This window comes from Lycorma delicatula, chromosome 6 (genome assembly GCF_047948215.1).
Source record: "Lycorma delicatula isolate Av1 chromosome 6, ASM4794821v1, whole genome shotgun sequence".
Classification (NCBI taxonomy): domain Eukaryota; kingdom Metazoa; phylum Arthropoda; class Insecta; order Hemiptera; family Fulgoridae; genus Lycorma; species Lycorma delicatula.
In genome coordinates this window covers 56,804,172-56,825,454 of record NC_134460.1, presented here as the reverse complement: position 1 = coordinate 56,825,454, position 21,283 = coordinate 56,804,172, and the positions used below count along the sequence as shown (strand labels likewise).

The 21,283-nt window shown below is 29.2% G+C and overlaps 1 protein-coding gene across 1 annotated transcript in view; it reads left to right on the top strand.

Annotated features, from left to right (window-relative positions):
* Glyp (glycogen phosphorylase) overlaps positions 1-21,187 on the top strand; it is an 87,440-nt gene extending 66,253 nt beyond the window's left edge. Inside the window, exons 11-16 of the mRNA XM_075369926.1 lie at positions 4,065-4,247; positions 5,010-5,135; positions 7,183-7,404; positions 12,071-12,333; positions 17,637-17,703; positions 19,052-21,187. Of these exons, the coding sequence (XP_075226041.1) occupies positions 4,065-4,247; positions 5,010-5,135; positions 7,183-7,404; positions 12,071-12,333; positions 17,637-17,703; positions 19,052-19,207 (1,017 nt within the window). The 3' untranslated portion in view covers positions 19,208-21,187. The remainder of the gene's footprint in view (positions 1-4,064; positions 4,248-5,009; positions 5,136-7,182; positions 7,405-12,070; positions 12,334-17,636; positions 17,704-19,051) is intronic.
* Positions 21,188-21,283: the final 96 nt, after the last annotated feature.

Here is a 21,283-nt window from a genome sequence, read left to right as displayed (position 1 = left end):
AGAGTTAGTAAGGCCATTATAACTAGAATTGGCACACTTACAATTATGATCCTTCACAAGGTAATATTCCCACCGTACAAATTAAAATGAGGAATCTTCTTGAATTGCAAAGCAAATATGACACCATTCAATCAGAAATTGAATTGCAACATTTTGATGATTTAGGTTCAGATCATATCCAAGTCGAAGGTGACGTGTGTATTATAGGATCCAAATTGCAACATTTAATAAATAATTAAGAATTTAGTTCAAATACAACATTTAAACAGAAACAGCTACAACCCATTAATATACCTTTATTTAGAGGTAATGTGTTAGCACTATTTTAATATTTTTATTGATTTAGTAAATAATAGGGATGTTTTATTTAATATTCAAAAATTACACTATTTACATTCCTCTTTGAAGGATGAAGCCTTAGCGATGATTAAAAATCTGACAATAACAAATGAAAATTATGTTAATAATGCTCTAGAGTTATTAAAAACATGATTTGATAACAAATATATAATTGCATTTTATAATGCTTAGCGCATTTTAAGGTCAGATTCTATCCGACCCGAAGAATCAGTAGATACTTCATCCAAATTTATTAATGAAAGTTCCTCATATGTGAATTTGCTTGATTCAGTGCAACTTCTTGTAAACATGTGAATTTATTGTTGTCTAATTTCTAACATTAAAACTGGACTACAATACCTCAAGATTATGGAAGGAAAAGTTGTCAAATCAAAGGTTTCCCACCTTTAAAGACTATCGAATTTCTTAATTCCAGACAGCTACTGCTAGAAAATATTAACCCATTTACTTCAAATACGCAAGTGAAAACAGAAAATGAAATAAAAGGTCAGCATCCTAATTCAACCAAAGCTTTTAACAAATACTTTATTTTGAATCATAACAAGCAATTTAAAGAAAATAATGTCAGTTTTTATTCAAAATTTAAATCTAAGCAATGTTTATTTTGTAATTCAGACCATCATTTACAACAATGTAAAGCATTTTAAAATTTGTACATCAATAAACACAGTGACTTTTTGAGTCATAATTATTGTTTTATTTGTTTAAATAAAGGCCATTCTATTAATGGGTGTTACTCAAGAAATTTATGTATGATTTGTACTAAAAAACATAATACACTCGTTCATATGGACAAATTAATAATTCTAATTTAGATGGCAATAAGTCTGAAGGTAAGACCTATTGTTCATTTAGTAATCAGTGAAATGAAAATATACTTTTATCAACGGCCATATGTAACACCAATGATATATATGGTGATCACAATTCATGTAGAATCTTATTAGATTCTGGTAGCCAGACAAATTTTTACACATATAAATTTGCCTGAAAATTAGGACTTAGCTAATTAAAAATGATCTCCCCATTTCAGGCTTAAATAACTCATTATCTCAATCCAAACACAGTGTTATACTTACATTACACTCTTGATGTAAGAACTTTTCATTCAAAGTGCAGTGTGCTGTTTTACTTGATATATCAGACAGCCTTCCATACAATAATGCTATTACATTTATTTACAGTAAATAAACTTTACTCTAAATAAAGATATTTAAACACTCATAGTTAGTTAAATTTTCAATACCAGATAGATGAATAAAATTTAAAATCTCATGCAATTACATTGACTGTTATTTATGTAAAAATTACCAAATTAATAGAGTAATCGTAAAATGTCAATATAAATAGAATAGACAGAACGTTTGGATAGGCAGTTGCAATCTCTGCACTATATCTTTTATAAATTAAAATAAATAAAAACTTGTAATTTTTTTATTGTTTTTTTTTTAAATTAGGTATCATAGAAATTAAATTAGATTTTTCAGGATTTTTTTAAGATTATATGTGTATAAATAATAACTATTGAAATATTAAAAAAAAATGTATTATTTTACAGTTATTTTGATAAAGTGATTACAAAAAAGTCTATTTAAATGATGAATTTTTAATCTGTATATTTTTATTTTGTAAAATGTTACATATTAAGATTAAAATAAATTATACAAGGTGTATATATATAATATATATATATATATATATATATATATATATATATATATATAATCACATAATACAATGAATGCCTAATATCACATTATATTAATATATAGAATTACTTCATAAATTAATCTCTCAGTAAGTCAGAAAAGTATAACAAATGACACTACAGTACAGAAATGAAAATTCAGATGAACCACAGCCAATGCTTTCCAATTTCTTCCAACATCTTTATAAATAAAATATCTAAACAACATAACACATTACTGAGGCACTGTCCATCAAAACCAGCAATGTTAAAACTCATATAATCATCCAGCAGCACCATTCATTACACATGAACAGGCTATGAAGTATTAGCAATGAACCAGAAGTTATTCCAGAGTGCATCTACAAACTCGCAGCTATAAATAATAGCTGTATAAAGAGCTGCTCTAAGGGCATACTTTACAATGCTTACATCTAAGAATAATAACAATATGACTCATTTTGCGATTTTCATTGCATCGCAGCATAAATCAAGAAGGGGAATAGCTCTAAAAAAGCCAGTCCTGAAAAGAAAAATGTAAAGAACTTTCATATATGAAGATGATTAACTTTATTTCTAGGTTATGTGGAACTAGAAATATGTAACATAGCAGTTAGATGACTATCATTGTAAAATCAGAGTCAGCTGAATAACCTGTTTTGATGAAGCTCATAATAAATGAAAATTTGGATATCATTGTCAAAAAGAGCCCAGAAGCATTCATTAAGTATCAGATAAAGAGGGTGCTTAAAGATATAAGTTTGAAATGTCAGAGATTTAATTTAGAAAATTTTATATAAAAAAATAATATTTCCATGAAATCTTTTTGCACCGTATTGCATTGTCATTAAGAACAAATGTGCATGCAAAATTTGAGCTTGTTAGCATGTCGGTAGATTTAAAATCGATCACAAGAGTTTGAACATAGAACAAGGCATGTCACGAATGCAAATTAAATAAAAGAGTAAAAAACTGTTTTTACGACTATAATGTTATTGGCTTGTCTTTTAAAAACAAATATTTATCATTTTCTGAAATTTTCACGAAATATGGATGATAAAATCTTAAGATTAGATATTTTATTTTATAGACTTTTTTAATTTAATTATTTTTATATTTCTTATTCAGATTATGTGTTTACTTACAGATTATGTGATTTATTTACTTTCCTTAAATATATAAATAAAGGATTATTAAAATAAATTAGAAATACAAGATTACATGCAAACATATTTTTATAAAAATTCTCCTTAAAATCCTAAAACTAGGTGGCCATTTTTAATCTTAAATAATCATAGCAGTAGACTGTGGAAAAGCATATGTTACAAAATAAGTAAATTAATTAATGAAATAAAAATACTAAATTGAAAAAAAAATTATTTATGAAAAATTTTTAAATAATATTTTCAGCAGGATTTTTAGAATAAGAATAAAAAACAGAAACGCTATAAGAATAAAGTGCAAATGGAAAACCAATAAATCACATAAATATGAATTCCACTGTCGGTATTGGTTTTTATGAATTATACATATATAGTATTTTACAACAAATTTATATTATATCTAGAAATTAATTTTGAAGAAGCAGGCACTGATTCAAAAATATGTCTAAGGAATTAATTATTTGGACAAATTTATTTCTTACTTTTTAGCTTATTTTGAAGTCGGTTCCATTTTTAAAAAAAAATTATCTTTTAAAGTCTAAAAACCCTGCAAAAATACTTGTAGGTTTTCGTAAATTCTGTTTACTTGGTAATTAATATTTTTTTTTGGTATCATTCTTTTATAATTTATTCACTTTTTCTGCAGTATCTACTGATTTTGATTCTTTAATGAAATTGTCATTTAGATTTTTTAGTAAAACTTTTATGAATGGTTTTCTCTGAAATGTCGTAAATAAGTGAAAAGTAATCGGTATTCCCTTTGTCATAAATTGCCTTCCTTGAAACTTCTGGTGTGATAATCTTGTGTGATATTTAATCATTAGTTAATGCTTCTTTTTTTCTCTTTTATATAGAAAATTGGTAATGGTTGGATTACTCACTTAGAAGAACTACAAAAGTTAAAACCACTAGCAAAGGATAAAGTATTTCAACGAACTGTACAGAAAGTCAAAGCAGAAAATAAGCTACGTTTAGCCGAGTTATTAGAAAAAGAGTATAATGTTAAAATCAATCCAGCTTCTATGTTTGATATTCAGGTTTGTTTTTGTACATATTATAAATTTAATTAGTAATAATTGTAGATTATTTATGTATTTGATCATAGATAGGCATGGGTGTATTACTATTGTTTAAAATTAGTGATATGATATTAAATTCTAAATTATTTACAATCAAATTACAATGTTTTATTTACTTGGCAGTAATATTAACAATATAACATGGCACTATTTTATCATGTAAGACGTATTTTAGTTTTGTTTCTAAAAAATATCTTATTTAATGCTACATATCAATCAAAATTATTTTCTGTTAAATTGTTTATTAATATTAATATTGTTTTAACAGAACTGGAATATTCAAATTTTGAGAACATTTTATAACTATAGTTTTTCTCTGTAAAATCAGTTTGTTTTTTTTTAAAATGAGATTATCTTCAGTTACTCTGAGTTGGATGAGGTTCTTCTATTACTAACTGTTAAGTCAAAGTAAAAGCATGATTAATCTTGAAGATTAGTCTTCTACTTACCATATGAATGGCTGTTGCATTATTGAGTTTAGTTAGAAATTAATAACATTTTTTAAATCTTGTGAAACTTTAAAAAACTGTAATGTAGTTTTTTTTCTTTTTTAGGAAAGCATACTTTTGCCTTGTAGGCACTTATTAATAGTTCAATAATTTTTCTTTTGTGATTTATAGAATACTTTTATAACATTTTTCTGCTTATTATTTCATCTTCTACTTCATATTTTACTGTACAGTCATCAGTTCTAATTGTTTTTTTATTTAAAAACTATAGGTGAAACGTATTCATGAGTATAAAAGGCAGCTTCTGAACTGTTTGCATATCATTACATTATATAACAGAATAAAACGAAACCCAAATGGAAACTTCGTTCCTCGTACAATAATGATTGGAGGCAAGGTTAGTAAGTTATTTTATCAATTCTGTTTAGTTTGTACAATCATTTACCCTGCTTGAAGTTATGTAATAACAAGTCCTTGTTTGGTGGGGATCTTTTGAAATATTTGAGTTATTTTATGCAAATGTTTTACTTATTTTATATACTGTGATCATGGTGATTTTTAATTTTGTTTTCTTTTAATTTTTCAATGTTAAAGATTTTTTTTTTGTTTCATAGTTTTATTTATTTATATTTACAAACATTGAATTTCAGTTAATCTCTTGATATAAAATTATCATGCTTAATTGATATTGATGGCTCAATTACTTGTTTAAATGACTACTCATATTTTACATTTGAGTAAAGATTATGTAAACTGGAATTCCATAAAGTTCTAGATGAGCATTCCATAAAATATTCCATTATTTTTCAGACAGCAAATGCTATTACACATACAGTATACTTAATGCATACACAGCAGATTCTACTTTCATAAGTAATCCTATAAGTTTTTCCTGGTGAGTACTTACTAGTTCTAGACACCTGAAATTTGCAGCTTTCATTTTGGTTTAGTACATGGTGAAGTATTACCCATTAATTTCTGAAATATTAATCTCTCACACAGGAGTGGTGGTACATTACCATTCTGCTAGGTGCTACTACAGTGTCACTGAGAAACCAATAGTGGAAAGCAACCTTTCTAATAGAGAGCCATTTTTGTTTTACATTGAATATTTTTACAAGTTTGTGTGTTTCATAATTTTTATTGTCACGACTTGAAGACGCAAAGAGTTCACATTAAATTTTATTTCAAACTTGGAAAACAGGACATCACTTAAAACAAGACTTCAGTGATAAAAATGTGGGTCAAATTCAAACCAGTAATTGGTTTAAGTGTAAGTGGCAGAACATCCATTGAAAATTATGACATTAAAGATGATGCCCTTCAATTATCATACCAACCAAACATCATGAAAGAAATTCTTGGAAATCGTTGGCAAACAATTCATGATTTTTATAAAGATTTAAATCTGTCTTGTAGAACATTCCAATGAATTAGATTTAGAAGAACTTGCAAAAAATGTGTTGTTTTATGGTAAAATTTGTAATCCTGCTCTCTCTCTCGCTCACACACACACACACACACACACACAGAGAGAGAGAGAAAGAGAGAGAGACTCTGCAACAGAAAAATAGAATGATCATGTATACATACAGAGTTAGCTTAAAAGATTATGAATGTCATTCTCTATACTCTAGACCTCTGCCACCTTTTTCCTTGACCTCTTCATTTATGGGAAGATTGCTCCCATGTAATCTCAAAGCATAAAACTTTGCTACATTAGAGAAAATTTAAGATTGTAGAACGGTACTACATACTCTGATAAGTAGTTACATTAGTGTTTCCAAGCATTAAAAATTATGTTGGGATTGTTTTTTTATGTAGATGTTATTTACTCTGTATAAGATGAAATCAGCTCACTTTTTTTATAGTAAATGTATGACTTAAAAAAAAATTGATTTAAAAATGATTTTGAAATCCAGTAGGACCTTTTTCATTGTAATTTAGTAACAGTTGGTTTCTTGTTTGATTTACATATCTTGAATGTGTTATTTAACTGCATTATTTCTATTTTGATGCAAAAGAAATGTTTTGCATTATGTAGGATTTGGTATAATGTCATTTAATAATATAAAAAATTAAAACTGCAGTTGTAATCAATTTTTTTTCTGTGATTAATTTAATAATTGTCACATTTGTATTATTGAATAAGAATTTATTTAATTCTCGGAGGAACTAGCTTATGTGTATCCACCATTCATTTACAAAATACTACGAAACAAATAATTCAGTACAATGATTAAAGAAACGATCCAAATTTGTGTAACTTTCATGTTTGCCTTGTTGATTTTATTTTAATCTGCTTAAAGATGATGTGTTCTGGAGGCTTAGTTAAGCTGATCTGCAGTTTGAAAGTGTGAATTAAAACATGTGAGTGTCTAGTAGTAATTTAATTTATTAAAATTTTTTTATTCATATTTATTTTCTTCTCCTTGTGATTACAGGCCGCACCAGGTTACTACACAGCAAAGAAAATAATAAAATTGATCTGTTCTGTTGCTAATGTTGTTAACAATGATCCTATTGTTGGTGATAAATTAAAAGTAATCTTTTTAGAAAATTATAGGGTAACACTTGCTGAAAAAATTATTCCTGCAGCTGATCTCAGTGAACAAATCTCTACGGCTGGTACAGAGGCTTCTGGAACTGGAAATATGAAATTTATGGTAAATTGATTAATATGTTGTGTATCATTTAAAATGATGTAATCATTAATTGCTTGAAAAATGAAACATAATTCCAAGAAGAATATTGTACAGTATTTTGATTTTTCTGAAGACTTTGTCTCAAGATTTTTATTTACAAATACATAGCTTCTCAGTTAAACTGTGCCTAAAGGGAGATATGACAAGAGTTTCATTTTAAGCATATTTACAGAACTGTAGAGAATGTCTAGCTGCCATATAAATTATATTTTCTCATTTCACTACAAGTATTGGCTTTTTTTTTACTAAAAAGCCTATAATATTATGTGTAGGCTATTTTTATAATAATCATATCACTCAAAAATGGTTACCTAAAATTATTTTATAATTTAGTAAAAATAATGTAGCATATGCTATCTTGTACTATGTGATTTGATGTACTTTTTAGAAAAAGAGTATTAAATGGTCTTTCAGTTCATTAAAGTTATTATCTTTACTAATAGACCAGTAGTAATAAATTTACATTTTCTGTTTCTTTATTTTCCTCTCTAGGAAGAAAAATCCCAAAGCATTTTCTACAGCAGTTTAGGATTATGTCTATTTTTTTTACATTTTCCCAACCAATTCTTTGAAAACTACATTTTTTTATCAAAATAAAGTGTCTCGTACAAGAAATAAATTTTCTTGAAAGAAGGTAGAAAAACATTATTTACCCACAGTATAACTGAGAAGCACCGTTTATTATTAGGGAAACTATGGACATGAAGTTGGTTGAATATTAATAATCAAATGTATAGTAGATTTACATTAATTGTGTAAAGTTTTGTCAAGGTAAAATGAATGATACATGTTCTTGGTGTAAGTGTTTCTAAAGGTAAAGGATTACTCTTCTACCCTATAATCATTAATCAAGTTATATCTTTACAGCTATTTATTATAGTCTTTGTGTGTAATGGAAATTTCACACTGATAATCATATATGCAAACATGTTAACATTTTAACATTATCTTTTATATTATAAAATTACTTTTCTAGAAAAAATTTTTGTAGGGATTTATTGAATGTATTAATTTTTCTTAATTGTGAGTATTGTCCTTCATTCCTTTAAAGCTTTGTCTATAAGCATCCTAATCCTTCTTGTTTTACTTTTCCGTCTTTGATTTTTTGTTGAAGATATTTTCTGTGTTGTTGATATTATTATCATTAATATAATGTAGATATATGTAGTTACATCTGTACCATAATGATTGTAGGCAACCTGAAGAAATGACTGGTGTAATCTCAAGAATAACTATCAGCTCATCCCAGGCTTACTAAAATAAGTGAGGAATGAAATATTTTGCCATTGATTTCTTCTCTGAGTCGACTATTACATATTAGCAAGCCTAGCCTACCGAAATGCAGATAATATTTAGCCCTCAAGTTATTCTGCTCATTGTAGGAACTGAATGTATAATTAAAGCACAGTTCTCAGATAAAGCAACTCTGACCTTTACTGCTTGACCTCAAGAGCTTTACATATATCACAGTATAGGAAAGACTGTTACATATTGTATTTAAAGTAACAAGTTAATGTATCTTTTGTAAATAATACATTATTCAGTATTAACACTAATATGGGAATATAATGTAGATATTATTGATGGAGTACAGTTTACTAGTGTAGAACTGAAAGATATACAATTAATTTATCATTTTGACAAAAATGAATTTATATTCCTCTTTTTCAGTGTATAATTTTAATGCTTTCATCAATTCTTAGAAAGTGTTATGCAGATGAAAATAAATTATTCAGCGCATTTTAGGGGGTTAATAAAAAATGAACAGAGCAATGTAGCAAGTGTTGATTTTTTCAAACAATACTACAGATACTAGAGTTACTGACCTTGAATGAACATGCCAGTGCGATGTAAAAACAGCAGGGATTATTTAGTTGAGCAATGGTTATATTTTCACTTTACGTTTCAGATTGAGTAAGATAGACTTTTCAGAGAAGCCGAGTAAATCGACTTGTGCAAGTTTAGAATTGGGAATACAGCAATTGACAATTGTGAAGGTTCTGCACAAGCACCTAAAACTTCATGCACGTAAAATTCAGTTGGTGCATTCAATTGGAAGATAAACTAAGCTTTTACAATTTTGCATTGGAAATTCTTGATAAAGTAAATGAAGGTAATGTGTTCTTAGAGAAAGTAATCTTTTGTGACAAAGCTACTGTCTATGTTTCTGGTCACATTAACTGTAGTGTAATTGTCACATTTGGGATAGCAAGAATCATCATGCCATTTGACAAACACAACATCATAGGCCAAAAATTAATGTTTGGTATGCGTTGACTACTAATGAAGTGATTGATCATTCTTCTTTGGCAAGCCAACGGTTACTAGAGTTATTTAGACATGTTAGAAATACGTAGTACCACAAATTTATCATAGACTACCTAATGTTTACTTCCAACAAAATGGCGCACCACCACACTGGGGTTTATATGTTACAGACTACCTTTTATCTACATGAACAATTTCCTCAATATCGGATTGGCCATGATGGACCAATTCCTTGGCCATCTTGATCCCCTGATGTTATACCCCACTCGATTTCTTTCTTTTGGGGTTTGTCAAAGACAGAATGTAGGATGTATGCAATGAAGGTTGTCAAATTTAGTGAATTAAAAAAAAGAATTGAAGTTGTAATTAAATGAATAACCAGATATTCTTCATAATGTACGTTGTGAAATTTAATATGTAGACATTTATGCCCCACAAAAGGTTCTCATGTAGAACTTGATTGAATTTAATTAGTGTTGTAAACAAAACTGTTTGAAATGCCCTGTTCAACAATAAAACATCCAAAACTTTCATTAATTTAAATTTTAAAAAAATTATTTTTCTGTGTTATGCAAATTTGATAAATGTATTTTCACCTGAATGATGACAGGTTCTTGTCAACTCAGCCATTACATTTTATGTTTGTTGAATAGATTTTGGGCTAGCTAAATAAAATCAGTTAAATTGCCCAGGAATGTTAAAGAAATCTTAGGAAGATTTAAGTTTGTCGTCCCTAATGTTTTACAATATTGAAAAATTGGAGTTTATTCTTTATTAGTTTGTTTTATAATACAAGGACTGTTTTTTTTTCAACCCCTGATTTTGCATGTAAGTAACCAAGAGATAGGCGGGAGCCAGGTTTGCACATCGTGCGAACGTTGATGTACATGTGAACATCAACCTGTGCCATTGCTGACTCCATTGCATGTCTGAGCTTAACTGCAGGCATTTGAACATGACCGCTATGATTGATGTTCCTGCCAAGTGTGAGTTGCAACATGTGATACATTTTCTGCAAGCAAAAGGATGTAGTGTTGCTGAAATCCATCGCAGAATGAGCCTAGTGTATGGTGAAAACTTTGAGTAATAGTGTATGGGAATGGTGTAAAGAATTTAAAGAATGGACATCCATGACGAAGGTGAGCAAGGATGCAAGTCTATCACTACTGTACACCTGGTTTAGCGTGTTGATGATTTTGTCTGTGGTAAATAAAGGTTTACAATAAGTGAACTTTCTGCAGAGATCGCAGAGATTCGAAGGTCTTATCTGTACACAATTTTGACTAAAGACCTAGGATACTAGAAACTGTGTGCACGTTGGGTCTCAAAAATGTTGAATGACTGATCACAAAATGCAGCGAAAGGCGTCAAACTTAATGTTTCCCATGTGTTATGATGAGGAGGAAGAGTTTTTAAAGTATATCATTACTGGCGATGAGGCTTGGATTCAGTATGACAATCCAGAAACAAAAGAACAGTCTAAGCAATGGTTGCACACTTCGTCTCCAAACAAGCCGAAAAAGTTCAAAGAGATACTGAGCAACAGGAAAACAGTGGCTACAGTTTTTTGAAACTATGAAGGTGTCTTGTTGATGGAGAACAGAGGACAACAATAACGAAGTTTATTGTGAATCTTTACGTCACCTCCACAGAGTGATCCAGAACAAACGAAGATGCATGCTCTCGTTTGGTGTGGGTTTGATCCACGACAATGCATGACCGCATTTTGCCAACGTGATGCAAGATATTCTCAAACAATTCAAGTGGGAAGTTTTTGACCATTTACCGTGTAATCTAGACCTAGCACCTAGCGATTTTCACCTCTTTGAGAATTGAAGGCATGGTTGGACGGACAGCACTTCGCTACTAATGAAGAACTTCAGGAGGCTCTCAAAACGTACTTTACCTCAATGGTGGCAGACTTCTTTGAAGAGAGCATCAGAAAGCTGGTATCACAGTATGACAAATTCCTCAATCGTTTTGGTGATTATGTAGAAAAATTAGTTAAATACTACTCAACTTTTAGTAAAATAAATAATTTTGTTATGTCAATGTGTATTTCTTTTATGGCCCATTTGACTTGAAAAAAAGCTCTAATATTTATTTATGTCATAAAAAAAAGAACTACATTGAAAACATTTTAAACTAGAAAATGCTATAAAACTGGATACAGAGAATTTTATTTTACATATAAAAAAAAACTAGATTGTTATTTCAGTTGTTAAATAGTGATCTTAATTCTATAAGTAATAACCAGTTATCATTAGTATCTGTATTAATGTAAATATATTTAAAATTTTAATAATTTATAGTTAACCGAATAAGAAGATTTGTATTTATGATTTTTTTATCTTTTTAGTTAAATGGTGCCTTGACCATTGGTACACTTGATGGAGCAAATCTAGAAATGGCTGAAGAAATGGGTAAAGAGAATATATTTATTTTTGGTATGACTGTTGATGAAGTCGAGGAGTTACAGAAGGCAGGATATAATGCATATAAATATTATGATAGCATACCAGAATTGAAACAGTGTGTTGATCAAATTCAGAATGGCTTTTTCAGTCCTGCAAATCCAAATGAATTTAAAGATATTGCTGATATATTACTTAAATATGATAGGTAAGCTGCACAGTTCACATTCTATTAAAAAATCATGATTGTATACGGAGTTGGTTAGTTTTAGTTTTGTTTATCTAATTCATAATTAAAACTGCTCAGTTTTAATTTTTTTTTTTTTAGTTTGCCTTACCTTTAGTTATTTCCATTTATTAATGTATTAGTGTTATGAAGGTTGCTTTGTTGACCCATCGGGTTGGTCTAGTGGTTAACGCGTCTTCCCAAATCAGCTGATTTGGAAAGTCGGGAGTTACAGCGTTCAAGTTCTAGTAAAGCCAGTTATTTTTACACGGATTTGAATACTAGATCGTGGATACCGGTGTTCTTTGGTGGTTGGGTTTCAATTAACCACACATCTCAGGAACGGTCGAACTGAGAATGTACAAGACTACACTTCATTTACACTCATACATATCATCCTCTGAAGAATTATCTAAACGGTAGTTACCGGAGGCTAAACAGGAAAAAGAGAGAGAGAATATGTTTTTCAAATATCTAAAATTTAAATTATAAGAGATCTTTACATGCTTGTCTATTGAATTTTTAGTTTGAATTTCAGTACACGTTTTAAACCAAAAAAAACTATTTTTTTTCCAGTTATATATAATTACCAATGCTACAAATTTTTGTTAGTTAACAGTGTGCTAAAAAGCAATAATTTAATTCACAAATTTAAGTAGTATAAGAAACAAAACTAGGTTGGATTACACTTAATGATAATTCATTTTTTTTTAATCTGATTAGAGATTACTGTGTGTAATTTTGTTAATGTAATAAATCATTTTCTTGAACTTATTAATACAGTATTAGGTAAATTTGTCTGTAATACCTAAATAAACAAAACTGCCTTGCTTTCTCATAGTTATTATTTTATTTTTTTGTGATTCCATGTAAAAATAAAATTTAATCAGTTTATAATAATAGCAATACTAATTAGCAAAAATTCATGTTTTGAATGATTTTCAAATTATAGCTCTTGAATTGCATGAATATTGATTATACACATTGCGTGTGTTAAAATTTTACCCTTTATTTTACTTTATCTTAATGTTTTACATAATTTGTTTCGCAATATCCTGTAGAGTAGTGTGTAAATAGCAAAGGCTAAATATAAAACATTTTGAATTTTCCAGAAACATAATTTCTGAAATATATAATATATAAGGTAATTATGTATAAAGTAAGATAAAAATTATAAGTTAAGATTGAAATTGTTGCTTTTAATCTGGTGTATAATTACATAAATAAAGTGTATCAACATCATTTCCCATTTACACAAATACAGATATATGTAAAAGATATTCATAATTAAAGAAACAGCAGGAATAATCTTTTACCAATTGCAAATCAGTTTATATATCTTTTTGTAATTCATCTTCAACAAAAAAATTTTTAAACCGTTTTTTAATGAAATTTAGAAAAAATTTTTACAGTTTATTAAAAATATTTGCAGAGTGTAAAATATAGAACTTTAGTCCAATATTTTTTTTTAATTGAGGTAGCTATGTCATTATTTTCCTTCAACTGTCTTCATGCTTTGAAAACTTTTCAGTTAAATATTTATAATTTTGTAACATGTGAATCTAAAATCTTTGTTTTATTTTCATTACATTGTTTTCTTTTAAGTTTTCCTTTACATAACTGTAAATTTTTGCATAAGTTTAATTTTTAGAATATTTTTTAATAGAATAACTATTTTTTAATACTGTTATCATGTGTCCCTTTCTATTATTCTTTAAAGAACATGAACATTCGCAATTGTATCACTGTAAAATAGTGTAAAATATTTTTCACCTTTTTAAATCTGATAACAAGTATCTCGTTTTATTCAATGTGTACAAAAAAATGATGATTTAATCCTTAGAATATAATTTATATATTACTGTCCCAAGATATTTTACGTTATTAATCCTTTTTATTACTTTACAAAACTTTTATCACATTCTGCCTCATTACTTTTATTTTTATTTTTTCACCCTACTCCTTGGGCTGGATCGACAAGAAAGCAAACCACAGCCCAGGGGGTTGTCTACTCAAACAGGACTCCCTGTCTGCCGGCCATAAGTCTAGCATGACAGGTCAGCCGCTAGTTAGATCTTTTCATTGCCTGCCTCTAACCACTAGGGCGGGGTATCCAAGCCCGACTGTGTCATTCCTGGAACCCACCCCAGAAGCCAGGACTTGGTCTTGATGCCAATGCCTCTAGTGAGAGCATCCTTTTCAGAGCACTCGCACCGGGTCTTGGTCTTTTTCGCGAAGGGTTGAGAGAGTCCCAGTGCCTCATCATTGCCGCCCATCCATGCAAGCACAGACAAACGGCAACTCCGTAGGGGCTGTCCCTTAACCCTTTGCCACTCCATCTTCCCTGACTTTGTGCTGGAGTATCCGTGTCACAAAGTCAGTTACTGCACGAAAGGCCTCTCTGCCCCTGATAACATAGAATGTATGATTGTTTTAACTGTAGGGGACCCATTCACCAACTCACAGCAGCGATGTTCAGCAGCCCACATCTGGCAGTCAAACACAACATGTTCCGTTGTATCGAGCTCTCCGCAAGAAAGCCAAAGGGGTTGTCAGCTCTCCCTCTGGCATGTAAGTACACCTGAAACACGCCGTAGCCAGATAAAACTTGGGTCAACCACCAGTAGGTAACTTCACCAAAGCTGCGGTTGACCCAAGGCTCGACCTGTCTGATCAGACAATGTGTCCATCACCCTGTGGAGGACAGGTGGAGAATGGACCTGCCATTCTCGGAACAATTACCTGTGTATATCACTCCTGTCAGCTCCTCCAATAATTCCAATCCTCATCCCGGCTAGTTGTTTAAATGGAGGGATGCCCATAATGACACACTGCCTCAGTTGAAATTGAAAAGTATGCTGAAACGATGCAGAGGGCAATCCGCTTCTGCACATCCTCCAGTACCTGCCAATTTTGATCGCATTCTAGAGCTTTCGACCAAACAATGAACCCATACAGCAGAACAGAATTGATCACATGGTTGTACAACTTCCTTTTGGATGACCGGGAGCCGGCCATATTGCCTAGGAGCCTACTCAGTGCCCGCACCATCTCTCCTGCACGATCAGATGTGTCTTGCACGTCTATGGAAAACATATGCCATTGGTCCAACCGTACCCCCAAATATTTCATCGGCTTCATCTGGGTCACTAAGGCTCTGCCAACTGTGATCCGGATCAAAGAAAGAGGACACCTGCCAGCCAGACAGATGAATAATGTTTTCTTATGAGACAAGGTTAGCTCCCTATCCATCAACCAGTGCTGCACTAGATTGATAGCTTCATTGGACACCGTCGCTACATCATCTACAACCGTTATCCATACTACCAAGGCCAGATTATCAGCAAAGGCCACCATTACAACACCTTGAGGATACCTCAGCCGGAGCACCCCATCCGACACCAAGTTCCATAACATTGGAACTAAGTACCCCACATGACCTCTGATGTACCCCACATGTAACTGGAAAAGAGAACTGTGAGTCTGTTGAATTATAAAGCAGACGTCTTTCTTCCAAATATCTTTGTACCATTCACTGTACACCACTTGCTTGTCCTGTAGGGCCTTGAACACGGCACCCTAGTGCAACAAGTTGAAAGCATTCTTTACATCAAGCAACACAATCAGGGGTGTGTTTCTCATGTGCTGGCAGCTAACCCACCAGGTTGGTCTAGTGGTGAATGCATCTTCCCAAATCAGCTGATCTGGAAGTCAAGAGTTCCAGCATTCAAGTCCTAGTAAAGTCTGTTATTTTTACATGGATTTGAATACTAGATCGTGGATACCGGTGTTCTTTGGTTGTTGGGTTTCAATTAACCACACATCTCAGGAAGACTACACTTCATTTACACTCATACATATCATCCTCATTCATCCTCTGAAATATTATCTGAAAGGTACTTACCGGAGGCTAAACAGGAAAAAGAAAAATATGCCGGCAGCTGCCACCTCTACCAGCCGACACATTAATTTCTTTTATTTGGAATACTTCAAATCATTTATCTTTATAATTTTTTTCATCTTAAATAATCTCTAAACTTAATTTTTTAAATTGATAATTATAGAAATTTAAATTAAACTTTACATTTTTTTACACTTAAAAAAAGGCTTATGAGTAAACATTTATTGATTTTTGTGAAATAATTTTTAAATGAATGAATGTTGGCCAAACAGTAAATGGTAAAACATAAACAGTAAAAATGAAGTAATGTTTATATAGTAAATTGATAAATATAACTGGGTTAGTTGATAAGACAACTGGGAAATCGGAATAATGCTATTTGTAAAAGAAGATTGTACTGTTCAGATTATCTATCTGTATTTAAAGCAAAAATCTTTAATGTGAAAATATTATAAGAATAAAAATAAATTCAGTAATTATGGATCACATAGTTTTTTCTCAATATAATTGATGCCAATATGAGACATTTGTTTCAACAATCCTTAAGCTTCAACATACTCTTGTCTTAGTCTTATAGATGTGGTCAGTGTGACAGACCTGTTCAAATGAAATTATCTAGAAAAGAGTGAAGAAGACAGGAGGAGGGAATTAACTAAAAGGAAGACCTATGGGCTCTTTATATATTAGTTTACTATCTTGCCTGAGCCCATATGCGTATCACTTTTGTTGCCTCTGTAGACTTCTTGTATATCTGCTTTATGAATACTGGAAGATGTCTATGGATCTTTTTAACAAAATTACACAGTTATTTGGACATTTCTGAAACATTACATAAATCTTTAATTGCAAAGAAACACTTATTGACTGAGAACTTCTAGATATATCCAAGAGAACCTATTAAAAATAAATACTGGCTCAACAGTTTTTTTGATTTCATCGATATATTTCTTTATTTATGGTATAAAGAGTATCTTAGAATTCCTTACATTCTGCTTTTTACCATTTTATACTATTTAATAATATTATCTATGATAATATTAATTAATTAATAATTTTGGATAATTTTGATCCAGTGTGAAATTAAGGCAGTGATAAATACTACCTGAATTTCAGTCAGTACGTTTGTTGTCTGTTTCATTTTGAAAAAGGATTTAAAAAAACAAGTAATAATTTCCAGTGGCAAACTACTAATAGGCAGTTAATACTTTTAATGACAAACTAATAGGTCAGTAGATCAATTGACTTTGCATTCCATTGTCTCAATCTCCCCCTTTTCTGAAAGATAAATATGAAATTGCTAATATTTAAGAAAATCTTCATTGTTTCTTTTTTAAATAGATAAATATTTAAAAATGAATTTTTAATTTCTCTTTCTTTTGGTCAGGTTCTATCTTTTTGCTGATTATGAATCGTATATAAAAGCTCAAGAAGAGGTTGATAAAGCTTATATGGTAAGTTTTTTATTGCACTTTAATATTGTGATTTGTATTAGTATATGGGTGATGTGTATTAATGAAATATTATATTTGTTTTGTTGATTGCTGATTGATGACTCAATAAAGTTGATTAATGTATTGAATGAAGAACGGTTTAAAGCGTAGTGAAGTATTTGGTTATTTTACATTTTAAGGTACTTATTATTTACTAAAGGTACTTATGTTGAGACTGCTTCTTTGACTAGAGGTTCTGATTACAGTTCTTTGTTGATGAAAATAGAATTCAGATGAAGATAAAAAAATTTAATCATTTTAGATTTACAGTAAAAAATATTATTTATAAATGATTTTATCAAACTGGCATCAGCTCCAAGTAAAAGTGTGGTTTATTGGTACTGGATCTAAATGCCATTGTAATTGGAGGTTCTCTTGTAACTGGTTATTTAAACATAAACCAAGTACACTCTTTCTCCAGTAGTATATAAGGTTACCAGTTTGATGTTTCTATTTAAATTAATGATTTGTTTTTTTATAATGAATTTTTTAAATGAAATTTAATGAATGTCGGGGCTATAACCCTTGAAGGGTTTTTTCACTTCTGGTGAAAATTCCTTAATCCTTGGTCTGCTTGTTTTGGTTGCTAAGATTTTTTAAATTGGCCTGAGTTTAGGCAAAATGTACTGTTGAATTGTATAAACTCATGTAAAAACATCTCTAATCCAAATCTTTGTAATCCAGATTATTATTATTTACATAAGGTGTGTGGATAAGGTTTGTTTATTCTGTAATAATTAAAATTATGTATGGAAAAGGCTTTTAGGTTTATTTAATTAGATGAAATTTAAATAATCATTAAAGAGAAAAAGAGAGAAAAATAATATCAGATGATAATTTTACTATTAAAAAGGCATGTATGCACAGTCTTATAATGAGATTATTGGACCAACATTCTCTGAAGTAGTACGATTCCAATTTCAAAATAGTTTCTATACTAATTCAAAATTAGTTTATAAAGTTTAATATTATCTTGGTTATTAAAACTACAAAAAATATATTTTTTAACTTAAAATGTGTAAGTCATGAAATAAAGGTCTCCTATTTACATTGTACGTAACTTAGTTATCTCCTGTACTCATTGAGTTACTGATCATACTATCATAATGATGTTTGAAGTCAAACTAAGAACTCATATAAAAAACCAGTAAAAAATTCTGGCACATTATAAGGAGAATTCTAAAAATGTTAAATACTTTTATTGTTGATGAATTTACTGGATTTTTAATTTTTATTTAATTTTTTTTAATTTTATTATTTTTGTTTTTTTTTTTTTTTTTGTTTATTCTATTTTAAATTATTATTTCAGAATGAAGCCAAATGGGCAGAAATGGCTATTATGAATATTGCTTCTTCGGGAAAATTTTCTTCAGATAGAACTATTGCAGAGTATGCTCGTGAAATTTGGGGTATTGAGCCATCTTGGGAAAAACTTCCATCTCCCCATGAACCGAGAGAATGTTAATTGGATAATTACTATTAGTCTTGTTGTAATTTCATAATTATTTTCATAGAATCAACCCATTAGTCATTTTATATGTTTTGTCTTTTTGTTTTTTACTTATAATTTATAATCATAAATAAACACAAATTATGTATAGATTGTTTTTATAACAGCTTTTTTAAAATTTCTTGTTAATATTCAAATGTTTCTTTACATTTGTTTGAGGTTATATTTATATAAATTAACACTGTCCTGTAGGTTTTAATTTCAGCACCTAGTATTTTTTCAGATCTCTATTGATGAATCGAGGTCAAATAATGTTTTAGTTTTCAATTTTATGTTTATGATTAATTCTAAATTACAATTAGGAAATTAAAATAATCTAATTATAGGTTTGTTGTGTACTCTGAATAGGTAAATTATTTCATTAAAATCTTTGGAGAAACATCTGTTTATATAATTTACTGTCTAGAAAACTTTGACTGATAATTTTAGGATATTCTGTTATTTTATGCTTGTTTATGGTTTATTATGAACGTTGCAAATTATAAACTTACATTAGATGTTTCATTTTATTTACTTTTATTAATCTATACAATAATTGTTTAGAAAGAAAACCGTACTTTCAGCCTATTTTTTCTCTAATAACAGTATATAATCTATTCAGTAATCTATTTCAGCCTATTTTTTCTCTAATAAGAGTATATAATCTATTCAGTAATAATAATCAAACTTCATTTTTCTATCCAACTTTTCTATATCAACTTTTTTTTTACACCACCAACTTGTGTATGATTTCACAGTAGCATTTATGATTTACATATTCAAATATTATATAAGTCACATTTTATTATCATTTTTAAAAACAATATAACAGCTTTTCGGATATTACAAATGTAGCAGATGTTCATAGAGCTATATATAATTTAACATTTTTGTAGTGTGTAATAAGTTGTTGTATCATTGTGAACGTATACAGTTCAGAAAAAATGAAAAGAGTTTTTAACAATTCTTATTTAAATGTAAAATTACGTTGAAATTCTGCTGAACATTATTGTAATGTTTTACATCACATGGTGTTATTTTCTAGAAGATTTTCTGAGGTGAAGGCTTGAAAAATGAAATATTTTATTGCTAGTTTGTAGAAATAAATAAATTAAAACAGCAGATGTTTCCATCTGTTTTTCTTCTATTTAAAAAACGGTTAATTTCTAATTTTTATTTGCTCATTTCGTTATTTGTGCAAGGTAGACCAAGGATAGAACGGGAACAATATATTGAGAAGTTGGGAGGAAAAGATGAAAGGGAAACAATCATATACATTGATTAAGAATAAAAAAAAGTTCTGTGAAGTATTCTTATTTCAGAATAACTATTTTGGAAATCAGGGTAGTTATTATATTTAATTCAATTTTTTTTTATGAATCAAATCGTATTTAATTCTTTCATTCAGTCGTAGACTTTTTTCTGTTTTTAATGATTTTTTTGATTTTTTCTAATTAATTGTCTTTATTTAAGTGAAATGTTCATCTTTCTAATATATTTGTATTATATTGTCAACTGTATTTTACAAAAAATAATTTATCACATTAATCCATTATTCTCTTTGTTTCTTCATTAAATCTGTTATATATCTATTTTTATTGCATGTTTTAAAAACTGTTAATTATATTTTTGTAGTTTTACAGTTATTTACATTTTACATTACTTTTAATATTTTATTATATCATTTTAATGTAACTTACTAAAGTAATTTTTCTTGAAGTATTATATACTTAATTTTGGCTGTCATATTTTTCCTATTTTGTATTTGTTATAAATAATTAATCTTGTGCCATAAGTATGAAGATGCTATTTATTAATAAATTGTTAGTCATTGATTTCTTTATTATTATAAGTAAAATAATTTTGTAAATTATGTATAATTAATCTATTAAGATTTATTGCTACCATTAAAGAGTATATATATTTTCTCTAAATAAATATTTTGTTTTTATTTAATGTGCTCTATTTTATTATAAATTTGCCTTGAACATTATTTTCTTTAGTATTGAGCATGCTGCATGGTAGTTTTTGTAATCTGTTATTGTATATTTA